General features: G+C 43.3%; 2 protein-coding genes across 5 annotated transcripts in view; one reads left to right on the top strand and one right to left on the bottom strand.

The window, feature by feature from the left end:
- The window catches only part of MED12L (mediator complex subunit 12L), a 322,475-nt gene that overhangs the window by 287,802 nt on the left and 8,885 nt on the right, over window positions 1-25,788 (bottom strand). For all 4 annotated transcript variants that reach the window (XM_032345309.1, XM_032345302.1, XM_032345301.1 and 1 more), the window contains exon 3: window positions 470-574. In XM_032345309.1, the coding sequence (XP_032201200.1) occupies window positions 470-574 (105 nt within the window). The remainder of the gene's footprint in view (window positions 1-469; window positions 575-25,788) is intronic.
- Window positions 22,266-22,536, top strand: LOC116591983 (cyclin-dependent kinases regulatory subunit 2-like). The gene is given in 2 exon segments (XM_032345475.1): window positions 22,266-22,493; window positions 22,495-22,536. Coding segments are annotated over 2 exon segments (240 nt in total). The 5' UTR covers window positions 22,266-22,295.

The raw sequence follows: 25,788 nt of genomic DNA on the forward strand, positions 1-25,788 counted from the left end.
TAACAACATGAGCAAAGGTGGAGAGTAGTACTGTTTACTGTACCAGATTACAATATATGAAAGAGAGGGACCCCTGGGTGGCTCAGCGGATTAAGCCTCTGCCTTTGGCTCAGGTCATGATCTCAGGGTCCTGGGATCAAGTCTCGCATTGGGCTCTCTGCTCAGTAGGTAGCCTGCTTCCTGCCCCCTCTCTGCCTGCAGCTCTGCCTACTTGTGATCTCTCTCTCTCTCTCTCTCTGTGTCAAATAAATGCATAAAATATTTTTTAAAAAATAGATGAAAGAGACAGGACACCCAAATACAATGCATGATCCCTGATTGGGTCCTAGGGCAAGACCTTACACAAGATATTCTGGAGAATTCTGAATACGGATTGTGGTTTTAAATAACAGTAATTTATAAGCATTCACTATCAAGGGTGTCACACACACTTTCTCAGAAGTTTTAGGAAACAGACAATTTGCATTACCTTTGATGGGTTAATTACAATATTTCTGGCTGAGCCATGTTCATCTCCAGTAAAGGCTGGTTGATTGTTGAAGCCTTGCTTTACATTCACAGCAGTAAGTTCATCCTGTTCAAGAAAAGGTATCAATTAATCAAAGAGACATAAAAGCTCTAACTCTACCCAGCATACTGAGGGCTGAGTAATGACAGACTATGCTATACTTTGTGGAACAGAACTGTTGAAAACACACCAAACAGAGCAGAAACTGAAGATTTAAAACCAATACACAGGGGCACCTGAGTGGCTCAGTCGGTTAAGCATCTGCCTTGGACTCAGGTCATGATCCCCGGGTTCTGGGATGCAGTCCTGCATTGGGCTCCTTGCTCCATGGGGAGCCTGCTTCTCCCTCTGCTTGCCACTCCCCCTGCTTGTGTGCTCTGGACAAATAAAATCTTAAACAAATAAGTAAACAAATAAAATCAATATACAAATGTACAGAGAGATATAAAAATAAATGTGGCAAAATATTAACAACTGTTATCTTGAATATAGGGCATGTGGAGGTACTCATTATACTGTTCTCTCATTCTGTTAAGTTTAAAATTTTTAACTAATAAGTTGGGAAAAGTTAAAAATGAGCTAAAATCCCCCACATACGCACAAACATAAAGTCACAGAATTTGTATACTAGAATTGTTTCTAGAGATCCCATGGTTGGGCTCTCCCTTCCCTGCCAGCCCCTATACACATCCCTATTTTATGTTCAAGAAAAATGGCTCACTCCACTTATCCACGACCCCACAGCAAGTTAAAGACAGAAATGAAGGGTTCATAAGCACAAGCTTTGTGATAACCGCAGCACCATGACCAACAGCATCTGAAGGGAAGTGTAGGGCTTGCAAAATTCTTCCATACACCTTGGCTCACTTGATCTTTACCAAATTCTAAGGTAAATGTACACATGTATCTTCACGCCCATTTACAGATTAGAAAAATGAGGCTCACTAAGCCAGCACAGTTAACAGGACAGAGCCAGCACTGAAATACAGTCTTCTCAACCCAAGACTAGGAAGAGAAATTTCCATAACTCCATGCCACCAAAGTACAAATGCCATATGAAAATGTAGTCTAAAAATACATAGCTACAATTCATACTCTCCTTAAAAACATCTCCTACTGGATAGATCCAGGAGAACTTTTCTTCCCAAGGTCACAACACATCAGAAATAGCCCAAAGCTTTAAAAAAAAAAAAAAAAAAAAAAAAAAAAAAAAGACCTTGCCCTGCCCAAATCATTCAGCTATGGAACTAAATCAGAGTTCTTAAAATATAGACTTGAAAGAATACAAGGGAAAGGTTTGAGTAAATGAAGCTACCTTCTGTTCCCCATCACTCTAAGCCAAGAAAAGGTTTAGTAACCGCTGGGGTAATGCTGCTCACAGCACAAGAATAAGAATATATACTTTGCCTTCCTAAGTAATTGCTGCAAGTGTAAACTGAAGAAAGGCAAAAAAAGCAAATAATCAAAATCACTGCTGTGATTAAGCAGGAAGCCTTAGGACAAAATAGTTTATGACATATAAGCACCTGAAAGGTCACCCTGGCTGAGAGCCAAGGTCTCCTGGAGACGTGCCATGTAACTTTACTTAATTGTGTGTGTTACTCTACCTAACATCTTGGCAAGCCACTGTTTTGGCAAGCTTTCAAAAAGACCCTGCTACAGGAAGTTTAGCTCTATGATAATCAAGTCTCCTCCAAGCACGAAGGTCACTGAAATCGTGACCTGCACAGAAAATGAGTTGCATACACCTATCAACACATCTCAAACTGCTCCCACATTTTCAAACCAATTATTTGAAAATCTAGGGCAAAATGACATAATGCATATTTGAAGTCAGAAAGGTGTTAGTCAACTTAAAGTGAGTGAGCTAACAAAATATCTGTAGTCTCAGAGTCTCAGAAAGAGGGACAAATGGGATCAGACAGGGAATGGGATGAGAAAATTGAATTTTTAATCTTTGATTCACCATCAGAGTATGACAAGAAACATTAATTGAGTAACAGCGTATGTTTTTACTAAAAATACGTTCTGGCCTAATCAACAGGAAACACATGAGGCTTTCAGGACCAGTTAGTCCCATTTGGTGCTGCTGCACTCACTGTTCTAAAGGTACTCTAACTCGGCAGCTCGGCATACCAACGGCTAACCCCCAGCCTGGGGAGCCAGGCCCTGAAAACAAAGGCACGCCTACAAGCAATGCAGACACCCTCCTCGGAAGGAAAAGAACATGGAACCATGGTTACTTATTTGTCGACCACAGGTACTGACTACTGACTACCACACAGGTACTGACTACTAGAAGCCTTGAGTTGTGAGAACTTTATCTTGTATTCTAAACTGCACGAAAATACATCCAGAATCTGACCCCCTTTCTTTTTTTTTTTTTTAAAGATTTTATTTATTTATTTGACAGACAGAGATCACAAGTAGGCAGAGAGGCAGGCAGAGAGAGAGGAGGAGGAAGCAGGCTCTCCGCGGAGCAGAGAGCCCGATGCGGGGCTCGATCCCAGGACCCTGGGATCATGACCTGAGCCGAAGGCAGAGGCTTTAACCCACTGAGCCACCCAAGCGCCCCCCGACCCCCTTTCTCACCATCACCAATGGCCTCTCCGGATCAGGGCCCCTCCACCGTCTCATGCTTGGACACTGCAATGGCTCCTACCTGGTTTTCTTGCTTCTACCATTGCCCCACCGAAAGCCATTTTCAATGCAGCAGCCACAGGGAGATTTTTTAAAACTTAAGATCATGCTATTCCTGCTCAAAACCTGCATTAACTTATCAACTTAAAGTAGAAGCAAGGCCCTATGACGTCCTACAAGGCCCCGTGTGATCCAGCCCCTATTACCTTTTTCACCTCATTCCTAACTACACTTGCCTTAGATGGCTCTACTCCACCCACAATGGTCTCCTTGCAGTTCCCCAAGCAAGCCTGCTGGATAGCCTCAAGCCTCATGGCCTTTGGACTGTCTGTTCTCTCAGCCTAGTTTGTTTTCCCTTGGTATTTATGGCCAACTACATAACCACCTTAAGTCTTTGCTCAAATTTCATATTCTCAATGAGAAATCTGATGACCTTATTTACAAGTAGACTGCTCACCCTGTTCTCTTCACCCCCAGCATTCCTAATCTTCCAATAATCCATAGCACTTATCACCTAAAATGCTCTGTACTTACAATGTACACTGTCTGTTTCGCCCACTAGAACATAAGACCCATGAAACCAAGGATCTTTATTTCATTCAGAGACACATGCCAAGCACATAAAGCAGTGCCTGGCACAAAGCACACATAGGTATTCAATAAACATTGGTTGAAAGAATAAGTGTGGGGCGCCTGACTGGCTCAGTAAGTAGAGTGTGGACTCTTAGTCTCAGGTCTTGAGTTCAAGCCCCACATTGGGCATAGAGCCTACTTGGGGGAAAAAAAAAAGAAAAGAAAGAACAAATAAGTGAATGATAACCCGTTTTGAACAATTAACATAATAAACATCCTGAATTACTCTCCCTTGACTTTGGGGCCTGTAATTCCATTTGTATTTGTGATAAATCTTCCTAATCACACAGCAGTGGCTCTCACCCCACCTACCCAAAGCACCATGGGGGGGGGGGGGCGGTGAATTATATATACACACACACACACACACACACACACACACGTACATACAATACCTTTACCTGAGTCAGAAACGAAATTTCATGAACAGTAACTATCCAATACCGATATTTTCTTTAAAAATCAATATAATGGGGGCACTTGGGTGGCTCAGTGGGTTGAGTCTCTGCCTTTGGCTCAGGTCATGATCTCAAGGTCCTGGGATCGAGCTCCGCATCGGGCTCTCTGCTTAGAGTGAGCCTGCTTCCCCTCTGTCTCTGCCTGCCTCTCTGCCTACTTGTGATCTCTGTCAAATAAATAAATAAAATCTTTTTTTAAAAAATCAATATAATGCCCTTATTCTAAAATTTTTCTCGGAAGTAAGTTATAACAACAGAGGTACTTGAATATGCTCAGGCATACAACACTAGACCTTTACCATTCAAAGCTCAGTCCACTGGCCAGCAGCCAGCAGCAGTGGCATCAAGTAGGGCTTGTTGAAAATGCAAAATCTCAATCACAATGCAAATGCAAATCCCCCAATCACACATTCTGCAGTTCAACAAATCCCCAGGTAATTTGTGGCACTTTAAACTTTGAGAAGTGGGGCCCTAGGAAATTGTATTTGTTTCTTGAATGATCACAGTGAAGTAACTACAAATGCAGACGTCATTTGTGTTCTTTTGCCATTTTGAATGGCCAGAACAGGGACACCTGGGTGGCTCAGTCAGTTAAGTGTCTGCCTTCTGGCTCAGGGCATGAGTCCAGGGTCCTGGGATGGAGCCCCAGACCCTCATGGGGCTCCCAACTCAGCAGGGAGTCCGCTTCTCCCTCTGGAAGCAGACTCAAGCCCATGGGCTCAAGCCCATGCTCGTCTCTATCAAATAAATAAATAAAATCTTCAAAAAAAAAAAAAAAATACCAGAACAGCATGATACAACTTTTCTGAAAAGGCCAATTCTTAGTAAAGTTTCAAACTAATAAAATAAATCTCCAAATACATTAATACTAAGTTATAGTCTTCAGAAACACAGTGTATAGTAAATGTATGTTAAAATCCTGCCAAAAAATGTACTTTGAGATCATATGTAAACAGATTCCCACCTGGAATAGAAAGGAAAATAATGAGATTTAGATGGTCCAGTGGCACATGCGACAGCCCAGTGGGATGCAAGTTTCCCTTGAGCACTCTGAGTTCACCTAGCACACGTGCGCCACCCCACTAAATGGTCCTGGCACTGCAACCACGGCAACAACCGACACAGCCCCCATAGGCTTCCACATCACTCCCACTGGGCACCGAGAAGGAGAGGGCCGCCTTTACCCTCGAGAGGCCTGCCCCTGCCACGGGAACCAGAAGCTCTGCATTTAGGAAGCCCTGAGTTTCACACGTCAGTGTCAGCAAGAGCCCTGCCCCTGGTGGGACATAGCACAGTGGATGTGTGGGCCCAGCAGTCCACCCACCACCTTGAGGACTCAGACTGGGATACGGACACTTGGTACCAGTGCAGTCAAGGCTGGAGGAGCACTTGCTGGAAATGCACATAGGAGGGACACGAGAGCGTGGGTGATAGCTCAGAGTCTGCAATCAGACTGTCCAAATGTGAAGCTCCAGCTGCAGGAACAGGGGCTCTACGCAACCTTTGGGACCGTTCCTGTCCTTCAGAGTCCTCACCTGTAAAGAGAGGGACAGCTCCACATCCCATCTGAGAAATAAGGCGGAGAGCTTCACTACCCCAAGATCATATGGTGGGAAAGGACTCCAGAGACCCACCATGTTATATGAAAACAGCCAGCCATTACTACTACTGTTATCGCTTCTGTCCGGTTTCTGGCTCAGGAAAGGAACAGATAGACTGAAGGTGCAGTAAGCACTCAGATGTACACAGAGTCCATTTCAGGAACTGAAAAGACCCTGGCCTTAGGAGGGGCTTTTTAGACATTTGCCGGCATCAGAATCCCCTAAAGGGTTAGTAAAAACACTGCTTCCTGGGCCCCACCCCCCAGAATTTCCAATTCAGTAGGTCTGGGGTGGGGCCGGAAAATTTGAATTTCTTTTTTTTTTTTTAAGATTTTATTTATTTATTTGACAGAGAGAGTTCACAAGTAGACAGAGAGGCAGGCAGAGATGGGGAAGCAGGCTCCCCGCTGAGCAGAGAGCCCAATGCGGGGCTCGATCCCAGGACCCTGGGATCATGACCTGAGCCGAAAGCAGAGGCTTTAACCCACTGAGCCACCCAGGAGCCCCGGAAAATTTGAATTTCTAACAAGTATGCAGATCTAGGGACCACACACTGAGAACCACTAACAGAAAGATCTGGAGTTTGTGGCTTTCTAGAAAACCAGGGCTTCCAGGCCCTGCATCAATGTGTACTCACCATCAGGAGGAAGTTGTATGTCCAAAAAAAGACTGGTCAGAATTCTCTGCCACATCTCCCTTCCCTCACCACAAAGGCACAAATACAAAGCTACACACACGCGCATGCATACACACACACACACACACACACACACACACACACCACACCACACATATACACCCTGGAAGGAAACCAGCGCATGAAGTTTCCTCTTTCACTCCTTTAGCTTCTCACAGACCTGCAATGAATAAAAACACCAAGGCCACCATCGATTACATCAGGAATCAAACAGCCAAAACAGAAGCTTCCAAGTCACTTGCATTTGCGGTTTACTGATACAAAATGTCATGTCAGCTTCCTAGAGAAACTAAGGGAAAGGGAATAAAACTCAAAGCATCACAATCAAAATATGCAGCCTGATAGTCTATTTCCAAAAGTTTCTGAAAAGGGTGCTGGGCTAGAATTTAAACAATGACTTAAAAGTAAGATTCAAATTCCAGGGTATTTACTATCATTTAGCCAGTATTTCTCACCCTCTTGCTAATGCACCAACAGACCCCTTAAAAAAAAAAAAAAAAAAAAAAATTCTCTCTGACCTGAGGATGGTCAGACCCCAAATGGGGAAAATGGGCCAGGACGGTGAGAGTTCACGGCATTTGGCAACAATGAGAGGCGGAACAAGAAGTAATGTGTTACACAAACTCAAACAAACTTTTATGATGCTTTGCTCTGAAGGCCTTTGCCAAATCTAATCAGGCAAAAATAGAAGGGAGAGAGTCCAAATTTTGGAACAGCATGCCTCTAAAATCCCCAAGCCAGAATCCGTATAGGACACAAATAGCTTCCTCTCACACTAGCCTTGAACCTCTTCAAAGATTTTTCTAAATAAGAGGATAACCACCAAAATTCTCACAATGGCTCTTACTGAGATTTCAACTAGCTCTACCACCCCTAGTCAATGATTCTTAAAACTATCAGCTGCTACTTTGCCCATCTGCAAAGGTGGGACAACTAAAACCCAAAAAACTTAGGGGCACACCCAACCATTAATCAGGGTCTCATCCTCAGGCCTATATTCTGGGCACTACTAGATCAGCAGTGCCAACTATGTTCCAGTAAAAGGACCCCTTAGTAAAAGGTTGAAGAATTTCACATTGTACAATGTGGGGAATAAAAAAAAGAAGTAACTGCTGGGGGAAACCCATGAATTCAGAGAGTTTTTTTTTTTTTTTTTTTAAAGATATTATTTATTTATTTGAGAGAGAAACAGTGAGAGAGAGCATGAGCGAGGAGAAGGTCAGAGAGCGAAGCAGACTCCCCATGGAGCTGGGAGCCTGATGCGGGACTCGATCCCGGGACTCCGGGATCATGACCTGAGCCGAAGGCAGTCGTCCAACCAACTGAGCCACCCAGGCGTCAGAGTTTTAAATGTACATAGCTATCATTAACACCATCAAGGTCAAATTTTATGTACACATGTGTGACACCTAATAATTACTCAGCCAAGAGACGATGCTGGCTGAGAATATAAATTCAGTCCTCACCTGGTGGCCTTGGGCAGCAGCACACCAGACCAAAGTGCATATGGATTTCAACAGGTTTAACACAGAACTGGTCCCAAAGCAACCTCAACATGGAGAAAGGACTCTCACACCTCTTGTCATTGGTTTCTACTAAAATAGTAAGCCTTAAAGCAATTTTCAGGAGACAGGTACCCAGAGAACAACAAAATCCTAGAAATTGTCCCATGTTCATACAGAAGGCCAGGGTTCACTCTGCATTTTTATATTCTATACTAACACAAAAATTGGAACTTCAGGGCCTTGGGTGAAATCCAAATGCCTCCATAAACCTCACACATTTACCTTGAACTATGTTCAGAGAATAATCTTGTGTTTTGGATCACTTTCAAAGCAATCTTTTAAAAAATTTCAATAAAATGTTTCACCAGGAAAGTGAAAACATTTTGATGTTAGTTTGGAAACTGGGTAAGTAAGCTCTTTCTCATTCAAGAGAGAAAAAAAAAAAAAGTGTCCCCTGGAGGGCTCAGTTAATTGAGCGACTGACTCTTGGTTTCAGCTCAGGTCATGATCTCAGAGTCCTAAGATGGAGCCCCCAGTTCGGCTCTGCTCTCAGGCAGGGTCTGCTTGAAGATTCTCCCCCTCTGCCCAGCCCCCCACTTGTGCAAGTGCTCTCAAAAAGGGAGACAGTGAGAAGGGAGGGAGGGAGTCCCTCAGTGGCTCAGCTGGTTAAGCATCCAACTCTTAATTTCAGCTCTGGTCATGATTTCACGGTTGTGAGATTGAGCCCCACGTGCGGCTCCACGCTCAGCGTGGAGTCTGTTTCAGATTCTCTCTCCCTCTGATGCTCCCCCTGCTCGTGCTCATTCTGTCTAAATAAATGAGTAAATAATAAAATCTTAGAAAGAAAGAAAGAAAGAAAGGTAGGTAGGTTGGTCGGTGGGTCTACCGGTTAGTTGGTAACTCATGACAATTTCCAATGACCTTTTCAAAAGCAGAGAATGCATGCAAACACATACACAGATGCACACATATGCAAGCACACATACTAAAGCTCCCCCAGACTTCTCATCTAACCCACAGAACACATGCAGACATGCCCTATCTCTTCAGTCACCTACTCCTGCCTGACACACTAACTCAATGACTGTTCAATGAATCGGACAGAAATGTCCACCAGGAATGATAATGCCACAGAAATAGAAAAATGTCCTTTGCTAGTCAGGCAGACAAGTTTAAAAAACAGACAAGCTGTAAAACTATTTTTTCTAGCCTTGCCCAACTCTCCCTGAAAAGAGCATTCTCCCAGACCCCTGAGGACGTCTACAGATCCCAGTTTGAGAAAAGAAGCTGTGATAATCCCCAGCATGGATATATTTAATGGCCTTTAGGCAACACCTAGAGTTGGCAGATACAAATGACCCAGAAGATAGGGAAATAATCTTTCTCCCCTCATCCCTAACCAATTCTATCCACACGTCTGTCAAAACATGTCTCATATCTATTCCTTTAAAATATGACAGTCGCCTCTCTAAACTATGGCTACAGCCATCACAGTGGGCCCTGGCTACTGCTCCTCATGTATTTCCCTTCCTCTGTTTAGTTTCTACCTGAATCCATCCTGCCCACAGGCCCTGATGAATCTTCCTCAAACAAGTATTCTTTTCTGCCCTCCCTTATTCACAAGCCTCAGAAGATTCTCCACGTTGTTCCTTCTGTTCCCCAGAAGGGGCTAAAGAATGGAAGCATCTAACACCACCCCTCCAAACCCTCAGGGACATCTGCAGGCCTTCTCTCCACCTAACTGTGGCTCCAAATCACAACACAATTACCTCAGAGAGGCATTAAATGCCTTGAACAATCAAGCTCCTCCTCTCAGTCTCACTTCCATCCTCACACTGATTTGGGTTTGAATGCAGAGCCCTTACCTGTGATGGGGAACAAGGTAACTGACCTCTCTGTACCTCAGTTGCTTCCTTTGAAATGAGGCAAGAATAACTCACAGGGTTGAAGTTATATAAGAAAAAATGTACAAAGAGTTTAGCACAGTGCCTGGCCCGTATTACATGCCCTATAAATGTTGGCTATGGTTATAAAAACTTAGAGCTATATTTTATTTTTATATTTTAACTCATTTAATCTACCTGACTATTATACTCTTCCCCACATAAGTCATCTTTTCAGCCTCTGAGCCTTACGTAATGCCTTTCCCATCCCCTGGAGTACATTATCATGAAATCTTCTGCCTTCTTCAAACCACAACTCAGGGCTCCCCTTCATTCAATCAACAAATAAATAAATATACAACATTGTGCTAAGTACTGGGGATTCCATAGTGAGCAAATTACAAGCAATAAATGTCCCCAGGGAGAACCTCCACCTGCTCAGGATGCACATAATAGGGTCTTAACAGTCTCAGAAATCAGACAAGAATTCCCTGAAGAAGGGGCCTTTGAGCTGAGCTCTGTCTGAGAAATAGGAGTTAACTGAGTTAAAAGGAGGACTGTATAATGGTAAGGGTGACAATTTGCATGCAGTGGTACAGTATTAATTCTACGACTGTGAAAAGCTAAGGATATATATTATACTTCCTAGAACAATCACCAAAAACAAAACAAAACAAAAAATCCACAACATAAAGAGGTATAACTAAAATATCAATAGGTAAATTAAAATTATAATAAATAATTTAATAATCCAAAAGAAAGCAGGACACAGGAAAAGAAATAAAATGTTATGCCTAAATCCAACCATATCAAATTATTAATGAAATGATAATTAAAATTTAATGGACTAGGGGCGCCTGGGTGGCTCAGTGGGTTAAGCCTCTGCCTTCGGCTCAGGTCATGGTCTCGGGGTCCTGGGATCAAGCCTTGCATTGGGATCCCTGATTCATTCATTCATTGATCCTGGGATCAATCCCTGCTCTGCTCAGCAGGGAGCCTGCTTCTCCTCCCCCACACCTCAGCCTGCCTCTCTGCCTCCTTGTGATCTGTCAAATAAATAAAATCCTTTAAAAAAAATTTAATGGAATAAGATTCCAATGAAAGGACAGGGACTCAGATACATAAAAAAGCAAAACCCCATGGAAGCAGCCCAAGTGTCCATTGACAGATAAAGTTGACGTGGGATAGACAGATAGAATGGAATATTACTCAGCCATAAAAAAGGAATGAAATCTTGCCACTTTCAATGACACGGATGGCATCAGAAAGAATAATGCTAAGCAAAGTAAGTCAGTCGGAGTAAGACAAATACCATTTGATTTCATTCATATGTGGAATTTAAGTTACAAAGCGAATGAACAAAGGGGGTAGAAAAAAAGAGGGAGACAGAGAAACAAACCAAGAAACAGACCCTTGACCATAGAGAACTGAGGGTCACCAGAAGGGGAAGGTGTTGGGTGAAACAGGTGATGGATTAAGGAGTACACTTGTGATGAGCACCAGCTGTTGCACAGAAGTGCTAAATCACCATGCTGTAAAACTGCAACTAATAATACACTAGATTGTAACTCACTGGAATTTAAAATCTTTAAAAAACAAAGCAAAACCCAACTATCTGGTGCACTTCTGTAAAGATGGACACCTGGCTGGTTCAGGCAGGAGAGCATGTGGTGCTTAATGTTGGGGTTGGAAGTCTGTGCCCCACATTGGGCATAGAATTCACTAAAAATAATAATAAAATAAACAAAAATAACTTAAAAAATAAATATAAAGACAATAAGTTGACAGTAAATGGATGGGAAAAGATAAATAAATACCATGCAAACAATGAGCCTAAAAAAGCTCGAGTGGCTATGTTAATATTGGACAAAGTAGCATTCAAGATAAAAAGCATGATCAAAGATAAAGTAGGGAGAATCATAATGACAAAAGGGTCAGTGCATCAGAAAGGCATAGCAATCATGGAATCATGGGTATACATGTGCCTAACAAGAGGGACAGGAATAGCATGTATAAAGCCTATGGGGTTGCAAAAATGAAAGAATGCTATCATGCAGAAGGGACTCATTTGTGACGAGAGGCTGAGCTATGGGTGAGGACAGATCACACAGGGTATTATGAACCAAGTGAAGGACTTCTGTCTTTATCCTAAGAATAGTAAAGGTTTTTATGCAGAGGTGACATCATCCCATCTGAATAGGTCTGCAGTGTGGATAACCAATGGGAGTGGGTTAGATTAAATGGGAGACTGCAGGGCGAAGGAACTGGAACTAGTAAGCAGACTCTCCTAAGAGTCAGGACATCAGATGATGGTAGCTAGGACCAAGATGGTGGTGACAGAGGTAGAGAAGGAAGGTAGAGAGGAAGAGAGGAAATAATAGGTAGAGAGGAAATAAAAAGGACTACTTAGGATGGCTACATAACTGGACTTCTTGTTGAAGTGTTGGATGAAATGACAAAGAATGAGATTATCAAAAAAGAAAATCCCCCAAATTTCTGGGATGGCAATATTTCTTAAGAGAGGGTAAGCAGGGCTGGGGGCTGGGGGGCTGGAAGGAAGAGGAGCAGGTCACAAGTTCAATTTTAAACTCAAGTTTGGGGGCACCTGGGAGGCTCAGCAGGTTAAAGCCTCTGCCTTCAGCTCAGGTCATGATCCTAGAGTCCTGGGATCGAGCCCCGCATCAGGCTCTCTGCTCGGCATGAAGTCTGCTTCCTCCTCCCTCTCTGCCTGCCTCTCTGCCTGCTTGTGACCTCTGTCTGTCAAGTAAATAAATAAAATTTTTAAAAATAAATAAATAAATAAATAAGCTCAAGTTTGAAGGAGGAAAAGAGACACAATATTTTGATAGGCTCTTAAATATACCAGTCTCGAATGCAGAGAAGTCTCGGCTGTTGCTGTAAGGTGGAGTTGTCTTGCATGTAGGTAGTCACTGAGGCCTGGGGGTGCGGCCGAGAGCACCTAAGGAGAGGGTAAAGTGAGAAAACAGCGGTTCTGATTTAATGGCAGGTAGGGAAGGAAAACCCTTCAAGGAGACATGGCATCACCAAAGAGAGAAGGAAACCAGCAATGCTGTATCAGAAGCTGAGAGAAGACACTGCTTCACCAACAGAGAGATCAATATGAGTATGTGCCACTGGGAACATCGCTGTCACTTGTGACCTCAGTGAGGGGTGTCTTGGTAGAATGATAAAGGCAGAAGCCAGACTGGAATGACCAAAGGAAGAAGTGACAGTAAGCACACAAGATACTTTTGGAAAAGTCTGGAGAAAAAGGAGGAGGAAAGAAATGGGAAAATGGGATCATGGGGTAGAGGGAGATCTAAGACGGGGGAGGGCCTTGCGCATGTTTTAATGGCACCAGAAAGAATCCGATGGAAGATTTAACAGGAGAAAAGCAAGATGGCTGCTAGCTTGAGGTTCCTAGGAAAACAGCCAAGGACACCTAGGGCCTCCTGAGCCAGGAACCAGAAGCCGAAGTCCAGTCCCAGACCAACCAGGGATGTGTGGAGGACGATCCAGGGACAGGTCCTGTAGGCGCACTGTTACAGGTAGACTCGTGTACCTGAAGATATGTAAGTCCTAACCCTGTACCAGTGCATATGGCATTATTTGGAAATAGGGTCTTTGCAGATATACCTGAGTTAAGATGAGGTCATAAAGAATGAGAGTAGGTCCTGATCCAGTACAGCCGGCCGGTGTCCTCACAGGAGAAAGGATGGCGGCCAGAAAGAGGCAAAAACGCAGTAATGCCTGGGACTACCAGAAGCTGCAGGAAACAAGGAGGGATCCTGCCCTCGAGGTTTCCAGGTGTGGGTCTGCCTTAAGAAGGACTTCTAGCCTCCAAAACAGAGAATAAATTGCCATTGTGTGAAGTCATCCACTCTGTGATGTTGTTACAGCAGCCCTGGGAAACGAAAAGATACATACATGCAGGGAAAGTGGAAAGGGAAGAGCTGCTCTATTCCTCATGGCAAGATTAACCTCCAACATCAGGATCCAAGCACCTTGGCAGCATCAAGAGGACCACCAGTCCAGAGTCTACAATAGTTGAGACTGGGCTCTGGATAAGTGGACACGCAGGCCAGCCTCCCACACCACAGAAATAGGGACTGATTAATTTGAATCTCTTCTAATTAAGGTGTCACATAATACCTGAGAAGTTTAAAAAAAAAAAAGAAGAAGAAGAAGGGGAGGGTCCCCCATTGCTGCCAAAATGTGCCAGGGCCTCCTGAGAGGGCCAAGGGAGGAACCAAACTGACTTAAGGGAGCAAGACTCCCCTAAAAGGCAACCTAGCACTTCCCCCACCCCCACCCCCGTCTCCAACACCAGGGCCACATTTGCATCAAAGCCACATCTGAAACTCAGCTCTTTACATCCACCCGCATCTACATGGCTATTAATATTCACCCCATCCAAACCACACCTGCAGGCCATCAATCAGAAACTGGGGGGACCAGGGGAGCTTAACACAAAAGAGCAAGACCTTCACACCTGTACAGAGGAGCAGGCCAAAAGGGAAAACAAGAAATCACGGGAAGAATGCTAGCACTCGCTGGCCATGAAGCAGCATATTTGTGGTCATCTTCATAACCAAGTGGCTTGGACACGACAGGCCCTCATTTTACAAAGTGAGAAACTGAGGATCAGAGGTAGGTTAAGTGGCCATGTGAGGATCAGACCCCCAGTAGACGCAATGTGTTCCCCAAAACAATGAGAACTTCAGGAAGACCAGTGTGGGTCCAACAAAACTACATTGGAATCCCGGCTCCCATTCCTGTGAAAGGGATGTAACTGCACCCACCTCACATGCCCTTTTTTTTTTTTTTTTTTTAAGATTTTTATTTATTTATTTGACAGACAGATCACAAGTAGGCAGAGAGGCAGGCAGAGAGAGAGGAGGAAGCAGGCTCCCTGCTGAGCAAAGAGCCCAATGCAGCTAGATCCCAGGACCCTGGGATCATGACCTGAGCCAAAGGCAGAGGGTTTAACCCACTGAGCCACCCAGGCGCCCCAACAGCCAGCATATTTAGGCCCAAATCATATACATGACCAGGTACTCAGGAACTCTTCAAGGAAGTAGATGGAAACGTCCACCAAGGAGTTGAATACGTGCAGTTTCTAGAGATGTCAATTCCCCATAACAGCCCTCATCCTATCTACCCAACAGTGGCCTGGTGAGACAGGCAGTCCCACCTCATTTTAAAGTGGGAGGGACACCTGGGTGGCTCAGGTCATGATCTAGGAGTTCCAGAATCAAACCCCAGGTCAGGATCCCCAGCACGGAGTCTGCTTCTCCCTCTCCATCTGCCCCTCCTCCTGCTCCATCTCTCTCACTATCTCAAATAAATAAAATCCTTAAAAAAATATAAAGTAGGAGAGTCTTTGATTCAAATTATATCTAAATATACTTAACATTTATTCCCCTCTTATCTAAATAATTGTATCCATTAATTCATATTCTAATCAAATTCAAACGCATGTCATCTTCCAATATGAAACACCTGGATGTAGCTCTCAGAAAAACTAAGAAAACTGCCAAAGAAAAATACTTGACTTTTAGATTTGCATGATTATAAAGGAGGAAAAGTAATGCGTCCAGCAGTTTAGCCCACCCAGAACCGTGTTTAAGGAAGCCTCAAAAGACAGTTTCCTCTTCAGAGCCCCCATTGCTCAGGTAAGTCAGTCCGACACCATTCCCGCACTGCATTCACATCTCAGGTAAACTCCTCCTGTAAATCATATTTTTCACTTAGTACTGGAAACTGCCTCCTGCTGTGCTAGGCAACTTGAGGGCAGAAAACATAAACAAAAGCCACGGTTTCTGTTCTCTGAAGTTAACTGTCCAGTGAAGCAACTCACTCCTACCCCCTAACCTGACTTCTTTTGTTTATTCCTCTGTCTCACACCTAATCACACCATTGACCCCATGTTAGGCACACACCTGGAAGAAGGAGCATTGTGCAATTTCTACCAAAGGAACTGCTAATTCATAAAAAGGAAAACGTATTGCGTGAGACAGATAAAATGGGTGTAGGAAAAATCCAGTGAAACTGTAGATCACCCTTCCTGCCTGGAAGAGAAAGAAGAGACTGGGAGTTTCCCTTTTTTGTTGGTAATGGTGGCAATTTTGTTCCTTTGTTTTGGGTCAATTACTGGGAAACAAGCTACAACTTTAAGCCAAGAAAACAAACGTCCACCTCTGCAAGTGTTGTCTGAAATTCAGCTAACCTCTGCTAACATCTCTCAGACTTTACCCTTTTTATTTTCAGGAGGCTTGCTCATCCCCACCTCTTCCAAGGAGCTTAGCCAACCATCCAAGCAATTGTGGTGATTAAGCACCACCAAAGCTGCCTGGGAAGAGGTAAAAACAGGTACAGAAGGCAAGACCTAAAGCATGGGACACACAGTATAAACTAAAGCTCGTCCAAGACCTTCTGGCCAGTTCAGGCTAGAAGTCACAGGGTGAATGTGGAGGAGAATCTTAGGGTTCAGTCCCCTTGGCAATCAAGTCATTCTAGATAGCCATCCCATCACTGAAGACAGCACTAAAATATGTTACATGGAGGTCCTCAAGCATCAGGACTTAGCATCCTGGCTGTCCCAGCTGGGTGTCCGAGAAATCGGAGCATTTTCCACAGTCCTCTCATTGCCTTGGACCAATTTGACACCAACTGCCAATTCTCCTCCAGTCCTGTTTAAAGCCCCGACTGGTCAGGCTCTTTTTACTTCAAGCCATGGTTACTACAGCCACCTCCCTCGCAGCCTCCCCGACTCTACTCTCTCCCCCACCAGATTTATTAGGCATGAGCTAGCAAGAGAAATCCGACAGCAGGACCACGTGAGCTCCTCACCACCCCCAGAGCTCAACAGGCTGGGACTCCAAGCCTGATCTTCAGAGGCACTACACCCCTCGTTTCCCCTGCGCCTCTCCACTCTTCCCACCTTCAGCTTTTTCTTATGAAAAGGCCCAACCTGTCCCCATTCACTCAGATCCTGCCCCTCACACCCTACTCTCCAGTGAAACCTCCAAGCATTTCAAACCTCTCTTTTCTGAACTCATGCAGCAGTTTTAGCCTCACTACATATAAAGAATAGTTAAAACACGGGCACAGATGTCCAACTGCAAGTCCGTCATTATGCAGCCAACTGACTTCAAACAAGTCAAGTCAGTGCACACCCCCACCCTACGCCTCAGTCTCTTCACCTGTAAAAAAGAGATAACAGTACCCACCTTAGAGGTGTTTGTCAGGCTGGCATAAAACCAAACTTGCAATGTACTCAGGATAACCAAAATAAGCAACACTGGATATCGTGACATGATGTGGCACTTTACACACCATATGGAATGTAAACATTAGTCCTCCATTTTAAAATAAATTAATACATCACCACTTTCTAAATGTTTTGTGTGTATCAGTGAAGCAGATGTTAATTTCTTGAGCAGAGCCTCAGAGTGTGGTCCACTACGGTTACTGACCCTCGAAAAGAAAGTTGCAAAAAGTACAAGAGCTTAGAAACTTTCACAGCAATTTGACATTGCCACTACATTCAAGCTGTATTTTTCTAGTAAGTCATTTTAATCTATCAGTCTGCAACAGATTGAAAATTAATTAAAGAAAAAAAAAAGAACTAGTCCCTCACTATAGCTTTTTTGAGAAGCACTATTCCAGAGGGGACAGAAGCAGACTTCTATTTCTTTTCTACACCCTCACATCACCTAGCACAGGTAGGTATATATCAAGGACAAAGTAAATGAAAATACAATTTCAAAAACATTTTGATTGTTTAATAAGAACTTAAAAAGCAAATTCCACGTGAGTAGTCAAAATGTAAATAGGATCTTCAATTCATAAAGAAACTTTTTTCAAGAGGGAGCTGCTACTTAATCTAAAACTGACCAAGGAGTTGAACAGCTCTGACCCCAAAAATATTTTCCATACTGCCTATTAACACAACATTGTGTGAACCTTTAAAAAAAAAAAAAAAAAGAGCAATGTCAATATTAACCTTCCTCACAGAACTCAGGAGAAAGGTAAATTATTTAGCAATGCCTTGGACATAATTTTGATAGAGCCCCCATACCTTTATGTAAATCCATGTCTTAGCAAAAAATCCCAATGACACTTCAGAAAAAACACATTTTTATTAGTTCTTCACTGTTGCCAATGCCTTAAATGGTCCTAATCTCAACATCCTCATTAGATTAATCTATGAATGAAATGGCTGGAAAAGGAAAGCAGCAAATTCTACCAAATTTTAATTGACAACAAGGCAGCATTTGCATAGCTGAGCTGTTGCACACTGGATGTGGGCTGAAGGCTAAGTTTGCTCCTGCTGAGGAAAATCTTTGCACATTAAAACTGACTCTGAAAATGCCTGTAGAAAACTCAAGATAAACAGGGAGCCCCATAAAAGTCCTGCCTCCACACCTCTCTCAGAGGCAGCAATCTAGAACACTATGCATAAAGTGTCACTGTCCTGAGGATCTCAATCCCTTGGCCCCAGGGCCAAGTCGATCTTGCTTAGCGATATCCTTGGTCTCTCCAACAGTTTTAAGTTCTACTTCTCTCTCAATGCCCCCTAAAATCTACAGACATGCTTAAGCTTATAGATTCAATATACTCTCACCTTACTGAACTATTTGCAGTTCACCTGAAGATCATGTTCTATTTCCCATCTCTCTGCCTTTGCTTATACCATCTGCCCAGAAGGCCTTGTTACCTGGAAAACACCCCCATCCCTGAAGACTTTTCTAATCCCACCAAAAAACTGATGCCTCTCATTTGTTCCCAGCACCCCACTGATATGTGCAATGACTTCACCACCTGGTGAACAGGAGTGTCAGTCCTCCAGTCAAAGTCCCTCAAGGGCAGGAAGCATGTCTTACACATCCTGGCATCCCCATGTCCCATACCAGGCTTCTAATAACCATTGGCTAATAATGACCATCTGGTTACCAGATCCTGTCAACACACATTTAACTTTTACCATATACCAGACTCTCTCCTGGCATCTAGTGATCAGTGGGGAATAAAAGGTACCTGGTCCCCGCTTCACAGAACTCATACTGGTTGGGAGAAAGAGCAGATAAATCAAACAAAAACCTCACTGAGTGCTGAGGAGAAAGCAGCACTTCACGGGGATAAAGTGAATAAGGCAACCAAGCAGCAGGAAGCACCCATGCAAAGGTCCTGGGGAGAGAAAATGCTCAGCTAAGAGACCACCAATATAGCTGTAACCTCACCCAATGTTACCTCTCCCCTTTGGCCACATCACCCCATCCTCATCTCCCTAACAAGTGCCCTCCTCAGAGCTCCTGCTAACAGGATCCAGGATCTACAAGTCCTGAAGAGTTCCATCCTCTGCCTGCTTCTCCATCTCTCTGCACACTCAACAAGTAATCATAGTCAGGATTTGAAATATCTATGCACATATCACCCCAAATCCACATTTCCAGCTTCCACTACTATATACTCGAACCTTGAATCCTGAGAGGCATCTCAGATCCAATACATTTAGAAAGGATCTTGTTCTCTCCATCCCCACCTTCACCTTGGAAAAAAATTAAGTTCTTTTGTTCCCTACAGCATGTTGGCTTTGGGACCACCATCGATCTTCCTACCCAACTATGTGAGTCAGTGGCTCTCCAGGTCCAAGCCCTCTGTGATTCCCAAGAACTTCCCAATGACAGATCTGTGAGGCCAAATTGTCTTCAGATCTTTCAATCGAAACATACTGTAACAGAATGAATAAAGAAGTAGATGTGAGGGGTACCTGGGTGACTCAGTGAGTTAAAGCCTCTGCCTTCGGCTCAGGTCATGATCTCAGGGTCCTGGGATGGAGCCCCGCATCAGGCTCTCTGCTCAGCAGGGAGCCTGCTTCCTCCTCTCTCTCTGCCTGCCTCTCTGCCTACTTGTGATCTCTGTCAAATAAATAAATAAACTCCCAGGGTCCTGGGATCCAGCCCTGCATCAGGCTCTCTGCTCAGCATGGAGCCGGCTTCCTCCTCCCTCTCTGCCTGCCTCTCTGCCTACTTGTGATCTCTGTCAAATAAATAAATAAATAAAATCTTAAAAAAAAAAAGTAGATGTGAGAATCTAGACATTAAAGAGATTTACAAAAATGTAAGACAATGCTACTGTTTTCACTAAATTTTGTTTCTAAAAAGTTATTGTTCATAAAAAATTTTTATTTTTTTTTTAAGATTTTATTCTTTTATTTGTCAGAGAGAGAGCGCTCGAGCAAGGGGACCAGCAAGCAGAAGGAGAAGCAGAATCCCCACAGGGTAGAGAGCCGATGTAAGACTTGATCTCAGGATTCTGGGATGATGACCTGAATGGAAGACAGACCCTTAGCCGACTAAGCCACCCAGGCATCCAAAAAAAACAACAAACAAACAAACAAACAAAAAAAAACACTTTAACAAAAAACTGGTTTATTACGATTAAATGGATACAAATTTCTAAAGTTTTTCAGTCTTAATTTCTAATAAAGTAAGCATTAAGATATAATTGACACAAACAAAAGCTCTACAGGATTCTCAATAATGTTTAAGAATGTTTAGGGGCCCTGAGATTAGAAAGTTTGGGAACCACTGGCCTCAGCTAAAAATGTTGGTATATTCTTGTACTCATCTCTTTCTCTCTTAGCCCACACATCCACTTTATCAATTCTGCCACCCAAATAATCTTTCTCTTAAATCGTCTCTTTCTTCCCAAGCCTTTGTTGGTCCAAAAACGGGCTCCTGAAAGACATCCACATCAAATCTCAGAACCTGTAAATGTTATCTTGTTTTGGAAAAGGGTCTTGGCAGATGTAATTCAGTTAACGATCTTGAGAGGCGATGATCCTGTAATACCCAGGTAGGCCCTAACTTCAGTAACAAGTGTCTGTATAAGGCACACCCCCAAAAAAACAAAGGTGAAGACGGAGGTGAAAATCAGACTGAGAGGGCCCCAAAGAAGCCGAGGAACACCTGGAGCAGAAAGAGGCTGGAAGCAGAAGGAGGGGGTTCTCCCCTAGAGTCTCCAGAGTGAGTGCAACCCTACCAACACTGCTTGTGGACTTGCTGTGAAAGAATAAGATTCCATTGTTTTAAGCCACGTGATTTGTGGAAACTCATTATGGCAGCAGCAAGAAACTAATACATCCGCCCTCAGGCATGGAATGTCTGGGACCCAACCTAGGTTGACTCTTCACCTCAGTATGACCTTCAGAGTCACTGTCCCCTCACACTGCAAACAAGAGTCACCTTAAATCTCACTCCTTGAACTTCACACGCTGGAATGACCTCACCAGCTCCATTATAATATCCAAATGCCTCAACTAGGCCTACAAAGGCCCCCAAAACTCGGTCCCACCTTTCTTTCCCACTCCGGCCCAGCTCCCTGCTGCATAATCCACACCATGCCTCAGGCCCACAGCCCAGAGCACATCCCACATTCCTTCTGGCCTTTTGCACAAGCTGCTCCCTCTTCCCCAAAATTAATTTTCTTCCACATCCTCAGCCCATCCACTCCTACACATCCTTCAAGTCCCAGACTCAAAAATCTCCTCCTCTTTCAGGTCCTGTCAGAAAAATGGGTCACTCCCTCCTGTTTCCACAGCACTTTGTACATTCCTCTCGAAGAACATCTGAAACATTGTATTCCTTATTTACAAGTCTATCACTTCCTCTAGACCAGGGTTTCTCAACCTTGGAATTACTGACATTTGAGGCCAGATAATCCTTTGGTGGGGTAGGGGGAGCGCCCTGTTCAGAGTACTGAAGAATGTCAGAAACATTCCTGGTTTCTACTTACTAGATGCCAGGGTCAGCTTGTATGTGCACATATGTACATATACAAAGTAAAGCAAATCAAATTTCTGAAAATATTGCTAATGTCCTTAAGTGGAAGGAGGGAATCACCCCTAAATGAAAAACACTGCTCTATAGTGAAGTCTTTTGGGGGTCCAGGACCAATGCTCCTACCATTCATTTATTGTCACATTTACTCACAAAAGAAATTTTGGGTCCTAGGTTTGGGTCAGGTGCTATGCTCAAAGCCAAAGACACAGAAAAGTTTTAAAAGGAAAAAAAAAAATTTAAGGGGCACCTGGGTGGCTCAGTTAAGCATCTGCCCTCAGCTCAGGTCATGATCCCAGGGTCCTGGGATCGAGTCCCACACTGGGCTCCCTGCTGAGTGCAGTTTGCTTCTCTCTCCCTCTACTGCTCTCCCTGTTTGTGCTTATGAGCGTGCATATTCTCTGTCAAATAAATGAATTTTAAAAATAAAAATAGGGGTGAGTCGAGTCGTTGCCTTGGCGAGAGGCGGACATGTGGCCCGCTGCGCCCGCTCTTCGAGCCCGACACTCCCGCCCACCCGCAGGATGGCCCACAAGCAGATCTACTATTCGGACAAGTACTTCGACGAACACTACGAGTACCGGCATGTCATGTTACCCAGAGAACTTTCCAAACAAGTCCCGAAAACCCATCTGATGTCGGAAGAGGAGTGGAGGAGACTTGGCGTCCAACAGAGTCTAGGCTGGGTTCACTACATGATTCATGAGCCAGAACCACATATATCTTCTCTTTTGACGACCTCTTCCAAAAGAGCAACAAAAATGAAGTCTACCTGGGGACTGTCAATTAAGTTTTTTTCAAATTTAATGTATATGTGTATATAAGGGTAATATTCAGTGAATACTTGAAAAATGTACAAATTGTTGATCCATACCTGTGCATGAGCTGTATTCTTCACAGCAACAGAGCTCAGTTAAAATGCAATGGCAAGTAGGTTACTATAAGGTGCTTAAGATAAAATTTCTAGTTGGTTTTTCTCTTTAATGTAAGTGTCTGTTTGACTTAACCTGTTACTTTTGTTAAATAAAGTTTGTATGTTGCATTTATCAAAAAAAATAAAAAATAAATGAAAATAGGGGCGCCTGGGTGGCTCAGTGGGTTAAAGCCTCTGCCTTCAGCTCAAGTCATGATCCCAGGGTCCTGGGATGGAGCTCCGCATCAGGCTCTCTGCTCAGCAGGGAGCCTGCTTCCTCCTCTCTCTCTGCCTGCCTCTCTGCCTACTTGTAATCTCTGTCAAATAAATAAATAAAATCTTTAAAAATAAATAAATAAAAATAAAAATAAAAATAAATTTAAAAATAGTTTCAGGCTCTTTCCTTATGAAGCCACAGCTGGCAAAGGGCCTACAAGGTGTTCAACAATACTGGCTGAATGACTCAATTAGTTTGGCAAATACATACATTCATTCATATATATATATATATATATATATGTAAATATGCATACGTAAATATACACATACACACACACACACACACACACACACACACACACACATATATATATATGTATGTATATGTATAGTAATATTTCCCTCAAAACATGGAAAATAAAACCCAAGGGCTAAAACTTCTCCTCGGGGCTATAGCATTTCATAACTAAGGGGGAGGGTTCATTTATATAGAACACAACATGTAAGTATTGCTCCCTGGAAGTAGGTAACTGGTACAACTTGTCTATTTGTATCTCCCAAGAGAGCTACACATAAATAAAGGAGCATCTCAACCAAGAAAATTAAAACTAGATGGGATCGATCCCCAACACACAGAGCCCACAAAGGCCAATGCCAGAGCTATCTGCACCAGGGGCCACAGAGCTGGAAACCTTCCACCAAAACACCGAAGACAAGAGTGCCTGACCTTCCACCGTATTCTTCCCTCTGCCCAGGAGACCCCATTCAAGATTCCGGCAAGCTGAAAGATCAAATGGTGAGCTAAACAATCCCCAGCTCTCACAGAGACACTGGGTGCCCCAAGTGCAGAGAAATTCTCACTGCCAGGACGAAGAGAGAGTATTTACCAGAAGCAGTGGCTGTGTACAGAGAGGAGGCCAAGTAAAGTTGCAAGAACAAATCAGGGCACAGAAGTGCCTGGCCCAGATCTGCCTAACAAGTCACTTTAACCTCTCTGGGGCTCTATTTCCTTTTGTAGTAAATGAGAACAATGCATCTTTAAGTTGCCTTATAGCTCTAGACATTCCTGGTTTACCCCAAACCTAGTACAGAACCACAGAATCTTCCTCTCCAAACAGGTTAAGGATCTTCCTTTCTTCCCACTTCAACCCTTCCTGACAGAAATGGAAATAAAGCCATTTCCATTTCCTCTAAGCTTCTTTTTTAAAGATTTTGTTTATTTATTTTTTTGACAGAGAGAGAAGGAGAACATAAGCTGGGAGAGGGGCAGAGGAAGAGGGTGAAGCAGACTCCCCACTGAGCAGAGAGCCTGATGTAGTACTCAATCCCAGGACCCTGGGATCATGACCTGAGCTGAAGGGAGGCACTTAACTGACTGAGCCACCCAGGTACCCTTCTCTAAGCTTCTGATAGGCATTGGGCAGAATTTACTACATAACAGACAAGATAAAAGTGCTCTCTGTCTCTTGCTGTATATCCATCAAACCAGAGAATAGGAGAGTCCTGAAATGTGCATTCTCTGGAAAGGGGGCGGGGGGCACGGAGGGCTCAAGTTGTGATGACTTCAGGTGCCAATATATACATGAAAAGTACCATAACAGGGGTGCCTGTTAAATAACAATAATTATTTAAATAAATAAAATCTTTTAAAAAGAAAATTACCATGAAAACATCAGAATGCTTTCAGTTACAGGAAATTGACAACTGTTCCAAAATGGCTTCAACCACGTGGACAACTACTGTTTATTTCAGGAGTCCAGGGAGAAGTGGTCCTAAGGTCAGTTCAGAAGCTTAATTTCCATAAAGCCCTTCAATCCCCCCTCATGTATTAGCTTTTCATTTACAGGCTTGTTGTCTCATAGGCACAAGATAGATGCCCTAGCTCCAACTACAATATCCTCTAATTACTTTTCCAAAGATAGAAAACTAAGGCGCTATCAGGGCATTAAGAGACAGTATTCTCCCCCTGTACCTGTACTTTCTTCAGTAAGAAAAAATTCTTTAGAAGTCCTAAGGTAGATTTCCACTAAATCTCTTCAGCCAGAATGAAGTTATATGCTCACTGCTAGCCAAAAGAAAAGTTAGGTAAGTGAAACTCTGTCTGGCTTTGAAAAAAATTTTTTGTGGTTAGCAGGTAGGGGAATCCTGGGATAAGAATGATAGTCAAGTAGCCAACTAAGTGGTACACACAACTACACCCAGCAGTGTGGTGGTAAATGTTTAACAACCAGTTTTAAAATTTAAAAAAAAAAAAAAAAAAGAAAGAGAAGAAAAGAAAAAGAACCTACTCTGTAGCATTTTGCATTTCCTTGGTGTAAATACTCCCATTGTGCCACAGTTCAAGATACCAAAATGATACGAACCAGCGGACAAAATTCTCAGCATCTTAAAAATCAAAAGGTACACACCTGCTCTAGCACACTGCTGAATTTATACCTCATATTTTGTAACAATTTAAATTTACAACACTCCTTCACATTCAAAGCAAATCTAGATGATTAGGTATTCTTCCCAACTCCTAGGCAAGGAAAAGGACACAGCACCCCAAATCACACAGGGCAAGTAGCAGTTGCTGGAATGCTCAGGTAACAGCCCTCACCGCAACAGCCAGGGTCAGGTGCCTGCGTGTCTGTCCCTACACCCTACCAGACCCCTCTATCTGCTAATCAGCTAAGGGGTTCTACCTTAGTTTAGAACCAACAACAACTCAACCAGAATTACCTAATAATTATTCCTAAAGCTATTCCCTCCAACGACAATAGTAGTACACAAGTATTTTTACAGCTTTAAATAAAGAGTAGTACAAAAAGAAAACAATCAGCCCTAATCCCATCCTTGAGAGGTAACAATTGTTCGCATGTGGTTGATAAACCCTCCAGATTATG

The sequence above is a fragment of the Mustela erminea genome, chromosome 1 (genome assembly GCF_009829155.1).
Source record: "Mustela erminea isolate mMusErm1 chromosome 1, mMusErm1.Pri, whole genome shotgun sequence".
Taxonomy (NCBI): domain Eukaryota; kingdom Metazoa; phylum Chordata; class Mammalia; order Carnivora; family Mustelidae; genus Mustela; species Mustela erminea.